General features: G+C 40.7%; 1 protein-coding gene across 4 annotated transcripts in view; it reads left to right on the top strand.

The window, feature by feature from the left end:
- rptor (regulatory associated protein of MTOR, complex 1) overlaps nt 1-19,691 on the top strand; it is a 154,265-nt gene that overhangs the window by 43,651 nt on the left and 90,923 nt on the right. For all 4 annotated transcript variants that reach the window (XM_070856559.1, XM_070856561.1, XM_070856560.1 and 1 more), the window contains exons 5-6: nt 15,221-15,379; nt 17,407-17,553. In XM_070856559.1, the coding sequence (XP_070712660.1) occupies nt 15,221-15,379; nt 17,407-17,553 (306 nt within the window). The remainder of the gene's footprint in view (nt 1-15,220; nt 15,380-17,406; nt 17,554-19,691) is intronic.

Consider the following 19,691-nt stretch of genomic DNA (forward strand, 5'->3'; position numbering starts at 1 on the left):
GTGTGTGTGTGCGATGTCCGGATGGATCTCTGGTGCTGTGTATTGAATTACCAGCTATTTCTGAAGTGAAGTGCATTGATTGCATCCTATCTGGAGCCCTGTTTGTGTGTTTTCGTGTGCCGCTCCCTCATTGTCCTACTGCTCCACATTTTAAAATTAACCCTGAAACCCAAACCCTGCTGTCTCGCTCTCTCCACACTTACTGTTGCTTGGGTCGAAATACTTTTATTTTACCTAGAATTTTCATTATCGATTCATCTGTTATTTTTTTTTTACGCGCAAAGATAAAAAGTCTAGAGAGACCGTTACTATTTCTCACAGCTCACGGTGATGTCCTCAAATTACTTTTTTTGTGAGATCAAAAGTCAAAACTCAAAGATATTCATTTTACAATGATAGAAAAATAAAACGAAACAGAAAAAAACATCACAGCCTTATGTTTGAATAATATTGAAGCAGCAAATGTTTGGTATTATTTCTTGATACATAATTTAAACAATAAGCTAATTGCCAACGTTCTCTGTTCATTAACTAATCAGTCAAATGACTACTTGGAACACTTTTTTGATCTTTCAGAAGCAAGCATTTTTGAGCTCCTGGACTTAAAAGTTCCATGGAAAAAAAAACATATTTGAGTACTCATGTAACCCATGGCATTGTCAGACTCACAATGGTCAATAAAAAGAAAATTGTTGGTGCAGCAGTGCAGCACCTTTTCTATTTCACAAATTCTTCTTCCTTGTCAAACCTGCATTAACCACAATACAACTCGACTGCTCTGCGCAGTCAGAGATTCAGGTTGTTACAGTGGTAGCAGCCGATGTAGCCTCGAGCTGCTCTTAAGCAGAGATGAGCACATTTCTTTCACCTTCTAACCTGTAGTCTTCAGACCCAGCTGATGTTGACTCAAGTGAGGGAATCTAACTTGAGGGAATTTATCAGACTTAACACAGCTCCCTCTGGAACCATAAAAGGCTTTATACAACTTTTCTTTGCATTTGCAGTCATACATTTGACATTACATCTGCTTGAAGGCATATTGTATGTCATTTGATTTTCTTTTCTTTACATACTATACTGTACTGTAAATGACCTTGGCTGCATTTAAATAGAAATTGGTGGTTGTTGACAAATAGTTTCTTACTAACTTACTCTTTCTCATTGTTACTTTGGTTGTTAAAAGGCTTTGATTTGGTTTTGTGATGTCCCACGGCAGTAATGGCTGTATTTTGTGTATCTTGGTTTGATTGGGGTCTTGATCAATATTAATAATTCATTACACTACCTGACGCTGTTTCTGGTAGGATGTGGTCCAATGTCACAATACAAATGATTTCTGAGCCACAAAGACATATGAGTAACCTGTCTTATTTATCAAAGTGTTTTTAATGACTCACTAGATTAGATTAGATTAGATTAGATTCAACTTTATTGTCATTACACCTGTACAGTACAAGGCAATGAAATGCAGTTGGGCATCTAACCAGAAGTGCAATTTGTAGAAAAAGTGCAGAATATGCTCATATCACATCAGATACAGGCTGCCATAGGATGAGCCCTTTGAAATTAAGACTCTGGGCGATAATGAAAAGGTTTTAATAAAAGTTAAATTTGACTTTCAGTAGATTCCCTGACTAGAAGTACATAGACACACACAGAGTCAGAGACAGCAGCAGTCCCTAAGCTCTGTCTCCCGGCTAATGGTTTGTGGGGCTCCTGCCCTCTCCAATCCCTCCTCAATCACCAACTGGTATAACTTTCCCTGCAGGTGACTGGAAATGAGGGCAGCAGTTGATTAGAGCAGAGCAGAGCTCTGTAAGAAGCAGCCGGCTGCTGGGGATAAGAATAGCTTCAGTGCTGTTGGAGCACAGGTTACTCTGACTTACCAGTGCCTTCAGTGTATCCACCAGCACTTCAAGACAAATGAAATGCCTAATGTTTGGCCGTGTTCACACAGCTTTTCTAAGTATAATGGTTGATGCATCACAAGGCTGTATATTTTGGAGCTTAAGGTGACCATGTCCTCACATATCTTGCTCAGGGACCCTTATGACATAAAGAAGCCGGTAACATTCTGGTGATATATTTTAACTTCCTTTTTAACTTACCACTTTGCACAGCATTTTGTTTCCGAATGGAACACAGATGATTTCTGGTTATCTTTCCTCTTACTTCCATCTTGTTACAGCATAGTCGATCAGTCACACAGTCACACTCGTCTGTTCACTCAGTACTTCATATATATTAATACATATTGGATTTGAAAAGAAACAATGAATATTCATTTAAAGTGCAGAGTTTGAGCTTTGCTTTAACATTAGATTATGAACCGTGAAGAGATGTCAACCTTTTTAAACACAAGCCCTTAATTTTTAGGGACCAAGAGTAATTGAATACATCATATCATATGTAATATTTGGCTCTATTGCAGGGCTGCAACTAATGATTATTCTAATAAATGTACTGGCTGTGCTGAAAGCACACACATGCTAAATGTTCACCTTTGTGTGTATCTTTCACAGTTACACTCTACATGCATCATTTTATTATCAAAACTATGGAAAACTTGTTTTCCTGCCATGTAGTGTTGGAAACAATTAGACTTACAATTCCCGCAGTGACAGGAGTGCTAAAGGCTGTTCCATATACACTGCCAACACAAACTCTTGTTTTCCGTCTCTCCTTACATTTCTAACTTGCTGCCTTTGACAGAGCCTTGTAACTCGCAGGAACTTAAGAGGTAGTTTTCCTGTTACACAAACTGTCTGCTCCATCACCCGCAGCTCCCTGTCTGCCCCAGGGCTGTTTACAGGATCTGAGGACACTGGGGGCTCAGTCCAGACCTCTGTGGGGGGATTCATGGGTGTGTGCACATGTGACTGTGTGGGCGTGCGTGTACGCTTGTGTGCGAATCTGTGTATTTGTCCTCAGAACCTAAACTACAGACATGATAGGAGACTTTAAACAACTCCTACATTTTAAAGTCCACAAACCTTTTATTCATCAGCGTCCTCAGTGAAGTCCCATGTTTGTCTTGGTGAAGAATGGTTTTCGATACACTTGAAACTGTCACCAATACTGCTTATTGTGGTGTTTTCAAGTTGGTCAAGAATGCCGCAACAAGCAAACAAAGCGTAAATTATCAGTTGGCCTTTAATTGGAGTGGGGCTTTAGAGGTCTCTCTGCCCCTTCTCTATCACATGCAGCTACACTACGTACACACAAACATGCATAACATGTTTACAGAGGTTTTAATCTAATACAGCCTATTAAAGTCACATATGCTTACAGTGAGCATGTTTGAGGATCCTTTGCTTCGTGCCATTTACCAATTTAGCTGTTTGTAATTACTCTGAAACAAGAGCAGAATGTGTTTGAATGCCTATATACTTTTACCTTTGTTTCTTGGTAATGTTCAAATCAACCCATGTAATGAAATCAGGGAAGGGATGCTACGGTATTTACAATATCGGCAAAGCCAATGTTCCGAGGGGTGGCGGTAGCACTGCGAAGTACAATACTGAATCAAGCACTTCCAGCAGCAACATTTATTGTTGTGTTTATAAGGTTTGTTTGATTGTGTAGGTTTTTTTCCGCTGATAACAGTACATTGAATCTATGTATTCATTTGTTACAGTTTGTTTTACAAAGTTAGGAAACTAATATTTAAGTTTTCTTGGAATTTTTATGGTGAGATTTGCGTGGATATCTAGCAATGATGAGACAGAGACAAAGCCTTTTCGTGCAGGTGAAGAGATGTATTTGGTTTCTAATAGTGCTTGTATAACTGATGAGTCATTCAGCATGAGCTTCATTCCAATCAGAGAATGTTCTCATTGTTAGAGCCAGAAATGATTAAGAAAACTCATTTCTGTCCTTTTGAGTGCAGCTGTGGTTGGAGACATTAGGTCATATAACAGCCAGGCCTGTGTGTGTGTGTGTATCCTGAGTTCACACATGTAGTCACTATCAATTCAATTCAATATCAGAATGGAAAGCTCTGTCAGTGTTTTTAAAGGGTTAACAAACAAAAACAATAATAATAATTTGCATTTATATAGCACCTTTCAAGAAAGCCAAGGACGCATTATATAGAGAGCAAGAATATTCTTATAGTTTGGGTTAACATTATAGCCTCCTTGCTATGTAAGGTTGAATTGAAATAGTTTGTTCACTCATGTTCGAAGCAGTTTGTATTTGTAATACACATTTTTGTGTTATCACTCCCTGTTTAACGTACAGTACACAAGCATGTAGTACATTTGGACCTTCTGCCAGTTACATAACCCATGTCACTTAGTCAGCTGCAGCAGCAGTGTTCTGACTCCTGCTGCTCTCCTCCAGCATGAGACTCATCTTAAACACAAGAACAGATGAAGACGAATTGAAACCACAAATGTTGCTTTACCATTAGATATCTGCTATTTGGAACACATAACACCTTTATGAAGTTATAAGTAATAGAGGGTCAGATTGTTCCCTTCTTGACAACATGCTAATCTTTGGGTGATTATTTCACTTTTTAAAATGTCTATGGTGCTTTTCATTACAACTCCTCAAAAGTACAATCATCCACACTTCTGAAGCTGTAGTTTTGGGACTGAGAAATGGCTGCATGGGTAACGTAACTTGACAGGAGGTGTGTGCTGGCAGAAGGAAGGAGACGTGTCATCTCTCCCTCTGCTCCATCTGACCTGCTGTGAACTGACTCAGCCCGGACACACTGGCCCCAGCACGACTGCTGTCACTGGGGAAATGACTACGGCCACGCAGGCCTGCTCACTCAAGCGCCTATTGTTATTTATTAGACTGGCTGTACTTTCTCAGCTAAATTTGAATAAGTATAGTTTTTTGATCCCTTCAGGGAAATTGTCTTTTTGCCTGCCTGCTCTCATGGCTGGATGCAGATCAGAATTGCGATCAGAAATCACCCACCTATTCACTTTTTTTAAATGGCACTGAACAAATGTAGAAAAAGCAACTCCATCTCCAATAGTCCTTGTTGATCAAACTCTTAATTTAGATATATTTTCATAATGGTATTATTGACCTGTAGTAGAGGTGATATAAGAACATGAAAACACTGATTACAGTGATCAGGAGACTTACTATATTTGTAAAGCGCCTTTCTTGTCTCTTCAATTACTCGAAGCGTTTTAACACTACATTTGTCTTCACCCATTCACACACTGTTCATACAGGAGGACCGCAATTGGTACAGGAGGAAACAGGGCATTTACACACATTCACACACTGAAGCCCAGCTTTGGGTAGCAATTTGGGATTCAGTGTCATGTTGAAGGACACTTCAACATGTGGCCTCAGAACCACAACCACCACCAAAACCCAAATGAGATCATCAGTATCATCTGAGTCACAAGTGAGCACAAAAATAGCCATTCTTCCATGCATTCAACTTTTTACCACTGCTTATCCGGGTTCTGAGTCACTGTGGCAGGAAGCTTAGGCAAAACCAATGCATCCTTTTCCCCAGCTACATCCTCCAGCGTGTCCTGCATCGACCCTGTGGTCTCCTCCCAGTTGGACATGCCCAGAACACCTCCACAAGCCACTAGTCCTGACTCCTTTTAATGTAGTATTAGTAGTAGTAGTAATAGTAGTAGTGTGATAGTAGTTCTACTCCAAACTCTCTGCCTGTATGAGTCCTTCCTTTGCTTTCTGGCAGAATATCATGGCCTCAGAAACCTCCCATAGAGCAGACGGGCAAAAGCTCGCTTGATGTTGATTTTCAGTATGAATACAGACCGTGAAAGCGGGGCCTCACAATCCTTCTGACTATGGAGCCCAACACCCTTTGAGAGAGCTATTTCTGTAGAGGATGCTGACACAACTCATATTCTTGTTCTACAAGGACTCTTGGTCCCCAGTACCCCATACTCCCCCAACAAGATATTCTGGGCAAATGCTCACAAGATTAGTGCGCAAAGCAGATGTAGTTTGGATGGGCAAACTTCCATTACCCCTCTTGGAATCTTGCAAGGGTGAACAGCTGGTCCAGTGTTCTGCAACCAGGATGAAAACTGTGTTGCTTTTACTGAATCTGAGGATTCAACAATTTAACTAAAAGTAACAAATGCTATACCAATGTTAAATCTTCACAATAGCACCATATATCAAAATAGGATATGATTTTTATTAAAAATGCAAAAGCCTGGCAGCCTTATTTTGGGTATCTTTCTCACAGTGTGTGCAGTAATGATGAGCAGCAAAGGTGTCATGGACGTCAAGTTTTCTGTGTGGTCATTATCGTCAACAGTTTCCTGTTGTTGACCTAGACTGTGACTTGCACGTCATCATTGACGTCATGTTTTTGACTTTTGCTCTGTGCGTGTGAGAGAGAGGGACCTGCAAAAATGCTCGTCTGACAGATACTGTACGGTAACGGCCTTTTCAAAATCAGTCTACAGTCTTTGAAAAGATCATCAAGTGTGTGCTTCAAGTGCTTTGTTAGCCTGTGGTTTTGGCTCATACGTAGCAGATTCAGTGTACCTGTTAACATTTGGTATGAAGCAATTAGGATTAAGTATGTATAGTAGGCAAGTGATGTTGTTAAAATTGGCCAATGAAATCATCACGTTATTACTGAAGGGAGGATTTGTCAGGTTAAAGTTTTCCTTGGAAAGTCCATGGTGGCATCCTATAGCTTTTTGTACAATATTCATGGAGAGAGAAGTCAAGGTACATCCAATATTCCAATACAACACTCCTCATAATACATCATAGCATCATGCAACGAGTGATCTTAAGTGAGGCCGAGAAGTACCAAGGAAAAATATTTAGCAGTACAGTGAATATTGGAATATTGCGCCAATTCACAACAGCATTATCTCAAGATGCTTTACATAAAGAGCAGGTCCAGACCAAACTCTTTAATTAGAGAGAGACCCAGGAATTCAAAATTAAGGATTCAAGTATCCCCACATGAGCGGCATCAGATAATATATTGAACAACAGTGGCAGGAAGAACTCCCCTTTAACAGGAAGAAACCTCGAATAACCCCATTTCACCCTGCTCAATAAGATTCTGTCACTGAAGGTCTGGTATGGCCCAAACGAGAGTATCCAGTATGCCTCAAAGGCTTGATCTCAGCCCTCTTCCATGGGACCAGTGATGTGTTTTTTGTGTGGTGAGACCACAAAAGAGACAAACCACAGCATTATGTGACAAAGGTATATTGTGTAACATATATGAAACTGAACAAATGTATCCCATTTGTCTGCTGATCATGGCAACCATTTCCCCCATCATGCTGCAGCGCAAGAATCATTTCTTCCTTCATTTTGCTTCCAAGACCACCATCATTATGACGGATGAAGTCCAGTTACAGACTTGAATAATGCTCATTTCTCTCTGAGCTCCCCATGACCACCACAGAAGATAAATTGATCCTTCAAACACAGCGAAGCTCAGCATGATTTACTGTCTGCTGCCTACCAGAATAAACAGATTTTAGTTTTGCCTGTTAGCCCATGTCATGAGTAAACAACTCTCGCTTCATTTTGTAAGACCATGTGAGCCTAAAATGGGGCCACCCCTAATATTTCATATCAGCTTAGTTAGATCAGATAAAAAAGGGAGTGAGCAGTGATCTACTCGGGTAAAAGTGGCTTTGAAACACTCAATTTTGTCTGCTTTCTTTGTATGCCTATCTAAACAAGCCCAGTGCTGCTCACACGTTGATTGGTGTTTGAGAGGACTCAGGTTGACTTTACTTGTTTCCTCTCCCTGACAACAAGTGGCTGTCGCTGCCACCCAAGTTACCATGTCCTTCGAGGGATTTCTTTTTATTCTTCAACTGTAAAAAAAAAAAAAAATTGCCTCTTGTACGGGGGTGATGGAAGGCATGCACTGCATTAAAGGGAGATAAAGTCACAGCACCTAGACAGGCAATTCTGCAAGGTAAAATGACTGCAGTAATGGCTTCAGTTATATATTGTAATATATAGCGTACACTTGAACTGACACTGATTTTTTATTTCTAATCTTTTTAAAAGTGGGCCTCTTTTGATGTGGCTAAAATGTGGTTTTCTGCTGTCCCCGTCCACAGCAGTACATTCCTTAGCATCCTTGGTGGTAATCCTGCCTGCTCCTCCAAACTTGGGGCAGACGACCACCATCTTCAGTAGGTAATTTTCAAAGACCAATATAGAAATAGCAGTGGACCAAAGATTCTCAGTTTGAGACTTAATACAAAGAAAACAAAGTAATTCCTCTTGCGATCAATGAACAAGCTTTGTGCAACTCCGAGTTTGTAAAGTGTCCATCGGAGACTTCAATAATGAAGCCTTGTTCTTACATTGTATACTAAGGTTATTAAAACATTCACTGTCATACATTACATAGTGCTGACTAAGACATTTTGTGGTTAATGTTTTTGTTGGAGTATTACCTTTTCATGGGAGTGTAAATATATGTAAGTGTTTGTACTTTGTTGTGTGTATGTTTGTATAAAGTACTTTTAGTAGTGCCTTTAAAAGTAAGTGCCCTATCATGATGGCAACGTGAAATTTTGCTTGACTTTCTAACTTTATTTAGTTGTTTGCCGACACCACAGACATAACCTTTTTAGTCGTCTGAAATGTAGTGTGATGTGTGACAGCCAGAGTACCTTCTACAGCACCTCACAGCTTTAACAGTCAGTATTTTAATTGCATCCTGAATGCTCATGGTGCTTTGAAAAGGTTGCCTCTTTTCAGGAAGTGACATGATGATGAATAGCGACAGAGCCATCGCAGAACACACCTTTTAAAAAGAGTTTGTTTCCTGTGGCCTTGATTTGATGTAACGGAGGTGTTTTATAGAGGTGGTACTGAAGCAACAGGCAGGCAGGCCTCTGGAGAGTCTGTCCCCACAGGAGGCTGGAGCTCCCCCCTCAGGTCAAGGCAGACACACACATATGCACAGAGCCATGCCCTTTTCTCCCTAGAAAACTGTGATTGGTGTATTTAAATGGACTTAGGTGTCCTCCTCGTGCATATGAATCTTAATCTCTCTATGTCTCTTGAATGTAATATGTGTGAGTCGACTGTCATGAATGTAAATGAACAGCTTTGCTGAAGCATCTAAATGCAGTTGGGATTCATCTCAAATCACAGCTATAACCAATGTAAGTAACACTTATGCCACATACCCGTTTCCCCTCTTTTTTTTCCCTTTCCTCATTTAATTCAGCACTCTCTTTCCAAAATGACACCTCCCCACCACAGACCCCACCTCCCCTGTAAGAGCTCTGATTTCAAATGCTATATCTCCATCACTGCAGGTCTCTTGCTAACACCATTATGCCATTCAGATACCACTTGATATTATCGGCATGAGTGCTGCATCTCTCAGCATTCAGACGCTTTTATCTGATTATTTCCAAATTGAATCAGCGTACCAGCTCTGCTATTACACCGCAATTCAAACTCATCCAGATACGGGAAGCTAATATGTGGAATCTTTGATCAAGGTCTATTCAATTTGGCCTCTGTAGGATGTGCGATATGATGAACAGTGAGCAAGTGATAATTTTATTCCTCAAGTCACGATTATATCATTATCAATTAATCATTAATAAATAGGAGTGGCCAACATGAACAAATACAGACTGGTGGCTAATAGAGACTAGGTGAGAACATTGAAGAGAGGTGCAATTACCTGTACTAAAATGGTGCCAATTTAATCTGTACAAACACAGTCATGCTGTGTTCTCACTATGAGCAATGAAGTGTTCATGTGACGTACATGTACGTAAAGTACATTTTTAAATCACAATGGCAATTTGTCGTGGTGTGTTTTTCAGCTAGTTGACACTATGCTAGCTAGTGTTGGGTTCTGTGTATTGCTACTAAATCATGCTTACTAACTAGTAAAGGTAAATGTAAGTTAAGTTACACAAGCCCGTGACAATAACCGTGTCAAGTAGTGCTTGAGCAACAATTCAGCGGCAACTTGTCATCAGTGTTGCTTACTGATCATGGCCATTTTGTGGCTTTGTCATTTAGACTACTCAAAGTGCTTCCTCATTCACCAATTCACATATCATTCATTCAGGAGGAATCTAAGTTGGAGGAGAATATTCTTTCACACACTGAAGCTGCTTCAGGAGCAAGTTGGCATTCAGTGTCTTGCCCAAGGACACATGTATTTATTTGATATGCTGGCCAACGGCTAATTAAGTCACCCAAGATATACATGTTTATTATTAGTTAGAAAGAGGTAAAGTAAGGTTGTTATGAAATTGCTTCTTTTTTCTGTGGTGGATTTATTTTCATATTTTGTCTTTGCTAATTTCCATTCATGCAATGCCCTAGGGTTCATCTCCTGTGCATGGGAACTGACTAGTGTGAAGCAGGCCAGACTTTTAAAAAATTGTAATTGATCAAGAAAATTGCCATCTCTAATTTCTAGGGTATTAAGTTAGTGTTACGTTTAACCCTGAACTTAGTAAATGACATTTGGCTTAGGAAATTGGCCATCAAGTGAAATATCTGTCCTGCCGTTGGTGGAAATGATTTGGTCACTTTTTGTATTATCCCTTGTTAGGAAGAGATAAGTTAAGGAATAAAAGCATCAAAAAAGAGAGAGACACTGGAAGGCTTTTTATGTAACACATCAGTGCAGGAAGTGTCGAGTTTCATAGACGGTCATTTCACAGCGATTGAAAGAAATGAAGAAACTGAAAGCTTAATTAATGAAAACAGAAAAGAGAAACCTGGAGAAGCAGAATGGTGAATATTACACAACTCTGATATACAGATTATTGCTGTACAAATTATTACATTATATTCACTTTATCAAGGCGCCATGTAAACATTTTGGAAGATTTCTTTGTATCAGAGGGTGACCAGCTTTATCAATCCAATCAGAAAACGGGGAGAATACTTACTCAGATATCATAAGATGTACATATGTTAGAAAACAGGGGAATCAAGAATAGAATAGAATAGAATAGCCTTTATTGTCATTGCAGTACAATGAAATTCGGGAATCAAAAATGAAAACCTGTTGTAAGCGAGCCTGTTTTGAACAAATGCCTGCTTCTTCCTTCACTTGAGGTCATTTTCTAAGGGTATGTGTTATGTTTAACTGATGGCCTGCTGAAATTGGTATTGAACTTATGAAAAGCAAATTAAAAAGTGGAATAAACAGTTTGAGTAGTTGGAAGTTGTGGGAGAGGTTGAGGCTAAAATATGGCTTCTCCTCTGATTCAAAGCCATTTGACAGGAGGCAGGCTGTTTGGTAAAAAGACATGTTAGTTATGTAACAGAAGGGCCTTGACGAGTGTGATAATGATTCAGACTTGTCTAAACGGGTGCCTTTCTGTTGCATAACTAGTTGACACCTCTGTGTCCCTTCCATCCACGCACACACAAACACTTATTTAATGAACTGAAGGAGCACAAACAATACACATGGCTTCCATCTCCAACTCGTACACCATTTAAAGTTTCTGGAGCAGCTCTTCCACACGGACTGACTTCACTCTTACAAAATAACTGAGACGGGTGAAGTATGATCTAAAGTCAGCACCGGGTGGCAGAGAAAACTAGTTGGTAGCAGTGAAGTAGCAGTGGCAACACCTCAAACTCAGTGTTCTGTGTTTAGTTTGTTTATGTTTAGAATATCTGCTTCAAGTGTTTGAATGTCAATTTGCACTCAAAAAGCATCTCTGTGCCTGATGTGTAAAACAGCATTATACAAGAGCTTTGCAGAACTGGTACTATTTTGTGTCATGTTTTATTCCCTTCCTACTACAGCCTACCTACTAACAGCTTGCTTTAAGTTCTCACTCTGAAGTGTTAAACCTTGTATAAGCTTCCTTGTTTACCCACAAATTACACATTTGAGTTTTTTGAAGACCCACGGTTTGATGCTAAGAGTTTTTCAGCGAAACAAGAAAAACATTAAAAGAATTAAAAAAAAATTGACATCTTTCAAAGCACAACATCTTTGTTTGTGTCAATGTAATATTAGATCATTGCAAACAAAATGTCTATCTGGTCTGCCAGCTCCTTAGTCATCCCATAACTTTATTTTTGGGCTGCTATAAACGGAATGCACAGAAGATATCTCCCCACACATGACAGGGTTCTTTTTCAAATGAGAAATATTTTCTTTTAAAAGTAAGAAAATGCAGCGTACCATTTTATTGTAATAATATAGTTTTTTGGTGAAATCACTTTTGAATTTCACAGTGGTACAAAGTGATGAATACATACAATTGAGTGGCATCTTCTTGGAAACATGCTCTTTCTGCACAGTAAAAATATTTAACGCCAAGTGTATCATGTTTGATACATACACCTCTACATCATCAGTGTGATATTTTGTGTTTTTTGTATTTTATCTGTGTTTTATATGTTTTGTCTGTAATCAAATTTTAGGAGCACCAGCACAACATTTCGGACCACCTCTTAAAGCAAAGCACAAAGCAGCATAAGAGCAACCTGCCTGTGAATTCCATCTGGTTATAGGCATTATTGTGCCCTCGTCACTGAAACGGGAACCTATTCCTCTTAAATTTAAATCTTTAATGCCAAGCTGTCAGTTTCTTTTTTTCTGAAATAGTTATTCTTCTTTTAACGGTTGCTCAGAATTGTCTTTGTCCCTTTATTGCCCTTTCAGTTGCCAGTCTGGTTGAATCATTACACAGCATTTTGCTCTCCATATACACAACATGACTTTTTAAGAAAGTAGAATCCATGTCCACCAGCGATGTGTCCATGGTCCTGTTGTGAAACCCACCAGTCTGCTCCTTGGTGCAGAATCCAAAGATCATGCGGTTTCGGAATTATGTAGCTCCACGGCAACTGCATGGCAGCTATGGCACGTTGCAGCTATGTGCAGGTGCAAGGGCCTGATCATTGGTGCTTGCAGCTTTATACATGCGCATGTGCGCGCACACAAACACACACACCAATTGTCACTCCTTAATGGTATTTCACATGATATATGACCACGAAAAAACAATAGGGCATGTTTGCAAATCACAAATGCTCCTAGGTCTAAAATTTAGTAGCACTGTCTCCAAAAATGGTGGCAAAATGTGACTTAATGGTCACATCTGGAGCCCTGATATTAATTGCTTGTGTAGAAACATCTGCATCCCTCATGTTTCTCCACACATCAGGGTTTTGCTCTGTCACTTTGTCTTTATGAAGCATTGTAGGTATATTCAGTGTGCTTTCCTTGATTGATTCCATCTGTAAAGACTGAGTACACAGTGAGTGTTGAACACCAAATATGCATTCCAACATGGCTGTCATCAATATAAAGTTAAAATTATTAAGCTTTTGCAAGAGGAAAGTTATTCACATTTCGTCTTCTGTCTGTTCTGCAATTTTCTTTGGTTTGAAATGTCATTAATGCCATTGTATAAGGCTCTGTTAAGCAGAGTTCGCTGTCTTCTGTATTGTTTGGTGTCCGCTTGGATTTTCACAGGTTTTGAACGAGAGAAGATCTTGTATGCCTCTTGGCTACATCCAGGTCAGCTTGACATGTCAAGCTGTTGCCTTTACCCACCATTTCACCAATAATTGAAAATATATTAATAGTGTGACACGTCACACATACAAATCCAATTTATTTTTTGATACTGCAGAGTCCTAGTTAAACCCTGACATAAGGCATAATGTGTGTCATTGTCATCAAGTCCATGCTGGATCACCCTGACTCTGTGCCCCCAGTTCCTCTTTCCTATGAGGCCTTGTCATGCACACTATACACAGGAATATGTAGTATAATCAGCATGATGGTCTCCCTAATGGCCATTTAATTGTTTATTTTTATCAGTTTACAAAATGCAAAGTGAGTGAACAGAAGAAAAATCTAAATCAGATCAATATTTGCTGTGACCTCCCTTTGCCTTCAGAACAGCTTCAGTTCTTCTCGGTACACTTGTACACAGTTTTTGAAGGAACTCAGCAGGAAGGTTGTTCCAAACATGTTGGAGAACTAACCACTGATCTTCTGTGGATGTATTCTGCCTCAGATCCTTCTGTCTCTTCATGTTATCACAGACAGACTGGATGATGTTGAGATCAGGGCTCTGTGGGGGGGGCACCATCACTTCCAGGACTCCTTGTTCTTCTTTACGCTGAAGATAGTTCCTGTATGTTTGGGGTCGTTGCCAATCAGACACCCTTCTGATGGTACTGCATGATGGATTAGTATGTGCCTGTATTTCTCAGCACTGAGGAAACCATTAACTCTGACCAAATCCCCAACTCCATCTGCAGAACTGCAGCTCCAAACTATCAAGGAGCTTCCACCAGCTTCACTGCTGCCTGGAGACACTCATTATCGTACCGCTCTCCAGCCCTTCTGCAAACAAACTACTACTTGAAATTTTGACTCATCACCTGCTGCCAGTTCTCTGCACCCCAGTTCTTATGTTTTCATGCATAGTTGAGTCTCTTGGCCATGTTTCCATGTCAGAGGTTTGGGTTTTTGGCTGCAATTCTTCCATGAAGACCACTTCTGGACAGACTTTTCCAGACAGTAGATAGTCACTGGTTATTGCTAGATCTGAGCTGATGGCACTGCCTGGCATCTTCTAATTTCGAAGGGAAGTAAGCACAAGGTGTCTTTCACCTTTACTTGGCTGACTGCTGTGTCTGTGATCCTCAACGTTGCTTGTTTCTTTGTACTTCTTCAAAGGAGCTTGAAACAGGGAGAGACCTTCCTGATGCAGTAGAACTTCCTTATGCCTTGTTGCTGTGCTTAGTCTTGCCATGGTGTATGACTTGTAACATGAAACTGTCTTTACCAACCTCACCTTGGTAGCAGAGCTTCGCTGTTCCTCACCCAGTTTTAACCCTCCTACACAGCTGTTTCAGTTTCAGTAAATTACTGTGTTTCAACCTACATATGAAATTAGTGATCATTAGCACCTGTATGATACATTCATTTAAACCCCACCTGTAACCGCAGGACTGTGGCATTCCACGTTATGAATAGGGATACTCCTCTTCTTCCAGGCATGATGAATGGCATGTGAATGTGTTTATTTTTAGTAATCACATCTGCAGATATTACGCTACTTGAGTAAAATGGCCATATATTATTATGATATGGAAAAATTGTGTCACATAATGTCAAGCTTGGTAGATATAATGTATCCTTTTCTCTCTGGGTGTAGAAATGCCCATGACATAAAGTTTATGTGTAAAGTAATCATTCTGACACCTTTATGTCTTGCATCCTATTTTACAGGCACGCTACAAACAGAGCCTAGACCCCACGGTGGACGAGGTGAAGAAGCTGTGCACATCACTAAGACGTAATGCCAAGGAGGAACGAGTCCTCTTCCACTACAACGGCCATGGAGTGCCACGGCCCACTGTCAACGGAGAGATTTGGGTCTTTAATAAGGTACCACACATACAAACAATATGTTCTCACATACAGTAGCTATGGGCTTCTATACCCTCAATGCACCAAGGTTCTAAGGAAGACTCTATAATTAAGTAAAGCTCCAAGTCTCATCGACATACCAGTCACCTTTATTGAATTGAACCATATGGAGGTATAGTGTGTACAAGGCAGGCAAGTCAAATACATGAAGTGACAGAAGCTGTGTCAGTCATTTGAAAAGGAGTTCATGTTATGTGTTATTACTTCACTTAAATAAGGTTAATACGAGTAGCTGTCAAACTAGGGAGCCATATAATGAGTTGGATTATGGTAGTTTACCATAGTCACCAAAAGGTTAACAGTACCACACAAAGCACTGCAGTGTGAACTGAGAAAAAATGATTTAAAAATAATCCATCCTTAAACCTGCTAGGTTTTTATGTGCTGTCCACTGGCTTTACCAGTCTTCCTCTTGGATTAGTTATGTGGCTTTCTTAATGCAGATATTCCTACTAGTTATGACTTTTACTATATATCCTTTACAACCTTACACAGAGTCACTCACAGAGTGCTGATACACTTGCTTTTAGCTGCCCAATGGCATGTGCATCATGGCTACCATGTGTTTCTTGCATTCCTTTGGAGAATCATTGGTGCATCTTCAGAAATGAACACAGTGTGTTAGTGAGATGAAGTTGTAAACGTGAACACTACATTCAGGAACAGTAAATCAGAATGTGAAGTAGGGTCAGCAGTGCATGTAAAGGACCAAATTTGCAAACCTATGAGAACCCATAGGTCTGGTCGCACTGGTTCTTTTCCTGTCATGATCCTGTTGTAACACATAGCAACTTCCTGGCGTGCTCAGTTTTAGTAATGTTAGTAATGTTAAAATTAGATGTTCTTAAACAGAATATTTGCCTCACGGGTACATGCACATACGTGCAAGTATGTGAGCAATGTAGTTTACATAACAGGAGCAGGGTTGTCTCTGCAGAAGCCTTAAACATGAACAAGCAAAGCTAGGCAAATAACAGATTCATTCAATTCAATCTTTTTTCAAACTATTAATTCCTAAAAGGGCGGTTATATGCAGCAGCTCACTACCCAGGTCAACACATACATACAAAACATATAAAGAATGATGTAAAGAAAAAATCAGGCTGTGCAAAAGAGTCTTTATGTTTTCTGGATATTTGGTGATTGTTTTGTAACCAAAGACAGCAATGATTTGATGAGTGTACTACTTTTTTGGTTCAGAAACTTTACCACTTAAACTACAACTAGACTGATGTTCTTGCAAGTGAAATGCTCGGTGTGCAGGTAAAGTATGTACCAAAGGGTCAAGGGTTTCTTGAAAAGTTGCTGTGGCCAAAAAGAACCAACTGACTAAACAACCAAACATGAAAGTGTTGCCCACAGCTCACCTGCAGGCTGAGACCTCAGGGTTGAGCTCCGCTGTGGTGTAGAGACTCAGCGACTTGTAAATCGTACATAAAAGCTTGAGTCGTTCTGCGCCTTGTCATATAAGTGAGCACCCACTCACAGTGATGCACCGCTTCTGTCTGGGCTTAGCCGGTGCCTCCATGTCCCCAGTACACCCTCGGGCCTTTTGTCCTCTTCCTTTCCCGCCACATATTACTCCTTACATTTATTCTCTTCCCCTATAAAATGAAGCTACTGTGTCACCAGCTGCTGAAACAGGAGATCTGTAGGGAGTTGGTGTTGAAACAATGTCAGGGAAGTGGTGTAGGACCAAATTTTCCATTAAGAATAACATCTTTATTGCAGCATGGTTATTAGATTTACTTGCTTTTTACTTTTTGTCTGTGTTCCCATCATCCGCATTGTTCTTTCACTCTCACTGTTCCTCATTATAATTTTCTCTTTTCTGTTTCCCTCTCATCCGCTCATGCTCTTCATCAAACAGATGATAAGTTAATAATGAAACTCTGTAGGAGTGAGTTATCAGCAATAACATGATGTACCGTCTCTCTCATTCCTCGCACTCACACCTTTCTCATCTCTCTGTTTTTCTCTTTCAGAACTACACTCAGTACATCCCGCTGTCCATCTACGACCTGCAGACGTGGATGGGGAGCCCGTCCATTTTTGTCTACGACTGCTCCAATGCGGGAATCATTGTCAAGTCGTTTAAACAGTTTGCCCTGCAGAGAGAGCAGGAACTGGAGGTGGGAAGCTGCACGGACAAACACACTTGTGGTTAATGGCATGTCACAAAAACAGCAGCCATGAGTTAGTAGTAGAGTTTGTCACATAAACACACACAGGTGGTGTGTAAGCAAACAGGGTGAAACAAACCGCTGTTATTTATTAGTTATTAGTGAGAAATGAGTTGTTTGTCACATACACATACACCTGAAAATCAGTCACACACTCATATATTCTGTATGTGTGAGTCATGATTCTCCGCTTGAATTTTCTCTCGGAAAAAAATTAGGATGTCCTCATGGCTGTGAAGCAGCCAATCGAATGGGCATCTGGCTCTAAATCATTGACTTTTGCTTTAGTCTTGGGAGTACATAACACAGCCCCACAAACACCCCCGCTACACCGCTACCAGCCCCAGTCCCGTCACAGCTTCATCTTTTTATTACGTTTTCTCTCTCCAGGCTACGGCATGTTATGTGAATCCCTAATGAGATGGCGCTGTCATTCATCTCAATTATTCATGGAGAAGCTTCAGCCAGACTGTAGATTAGCTGGAAAACGAGGGAGAGATAGAGAGAGAGGGGAGGGCAGGCAAACGGTACAGAGAAGAGAGAGGGGAGGTGGAGTGAAAGTGAGGAAAAGCTGCTGTGAATGCAGCGTTAAAGTAAAGGTGAGGGCGGCAGCAGCTAAACTGCTGAGTGGCTGCAGTGTTCCACAGACCTTGTAACAAGTGTCTCTCCATCCCCAGCCTCTTCTGCTTGTTTCTTTAAGTTTGAAGAGGTCATGACATGGCTGCACCATCAGGGCTTAAGTCACCACTCTTTGGAAACAAAAGTAAGCAAGTTCTTTTCTGGGAGCTTTTACTTTTTACTTTGGTTAAAGTGTTAAATCAGAGCATGGTGACTTTCACAGAGTGGAAGTACCAAGTTTAAGCAGCCAGAGGAGAGGTGATAGGAGCACAAACTTCACGTGCTCATAGCTCGTTCACACAAGGGTTACTGAGTAATGGGCCACTAGGGGTTCTCCCAAGGCTATAGCCAAGATATAACTTTTAGCTAGCGCTGTTTGTTGTCATTTGAGTGTAATTCGAGTCAAACCTCAGCCTTAAGGCCTGGGAGTGAAGCTTGTGAAGCGGCTATCCCAACACAAAAATGTACAAAGTTGACCTGTCATTTTGGAAGACAGTATCTTATTTTTTCATTGCAGGGCATACAGTGTACGCCAAACGCATTAGCTGCACTGTTGCACAGAAAGTTTAACTGGTTTAGTGTTTCCATAGGGAAATAAACGGAGGAAGTCCCCCAGTTAAATACAGGGGAAGTTGCATAACGTCCATAAGCAATTTCACTTTTCCACCTGAGTGCTTGCCCTTCTCACCCACTCGCATGGGAAGTCTGTAGGGAGGGGTAATGGAACACAAGGAGAGAGGTGATTACTTCCAGGCACTTTTTAATCATGCAGGAGATGATCCAAGCGGGGAGTCCCCCACCTCACCCTCATGCTGCTACACACCCACATGATCCTTCTGTCTCGACACCCTATGCGTGCACGCGGGTGGCCCGGTGAGATCATTTGACAATATACACACACACACACACACACACACACACACACACACACACACACACACACACACACACACACTTTGTAATCCATTTTTAAATGCACACGATGCATCCGTTTGTCGTGGCACAACAGGCCCAGTCTCACTGGGGACATTATGATTTGGAGATGCAGTGATGCAGATGAATGCAAGGGCACGAAGGAGACGGCTGATGGGAAGATATGAAAGGAGGAGGAGGTGTTTTAGCACTCCTCCATAGCACCATATCAACCTCCTCCTGCAGTCCATTCAGTCAGTCAGTGTATGTGTGTGGGTGTCTGCTCTGAGTGCTCTATTATAGGGCCACCTGCTTCCTTCTAAATATCTCATCACTTCCTGCGTGCACTCAGCAAACATACTCACTGCATTAGCTGCGGTGCGGAAAGAGGTGTGTATGTATGTGTGCGCGCGCGCGCGTGTGTGTGCACACATAGTGTGTTTTTGTTGCCGGCATTTCCAGGATGCTCACATTAAGCCTCCACCAGCTCCTTCTATCATTTTAATGAATAATTAATGCACGGCAGTAAAATGTATTGCTCGACTAGAGTTGCATTT

This window comes from Pempheris klunzingeri, chromosome 3 (genome assembly GCF_042242105.1).
Source record: "Pempheris klunzingeri isolate RE-2024b chromosome 3, fPemKlu1.hap1, whole genome shotgun sequence".
NCBI lineage: Eukaryota > Metazoa > Chordata > Actinopteri > Acropomatiformes > Pempheridae > Pempheris > Pempheris klunzingeri.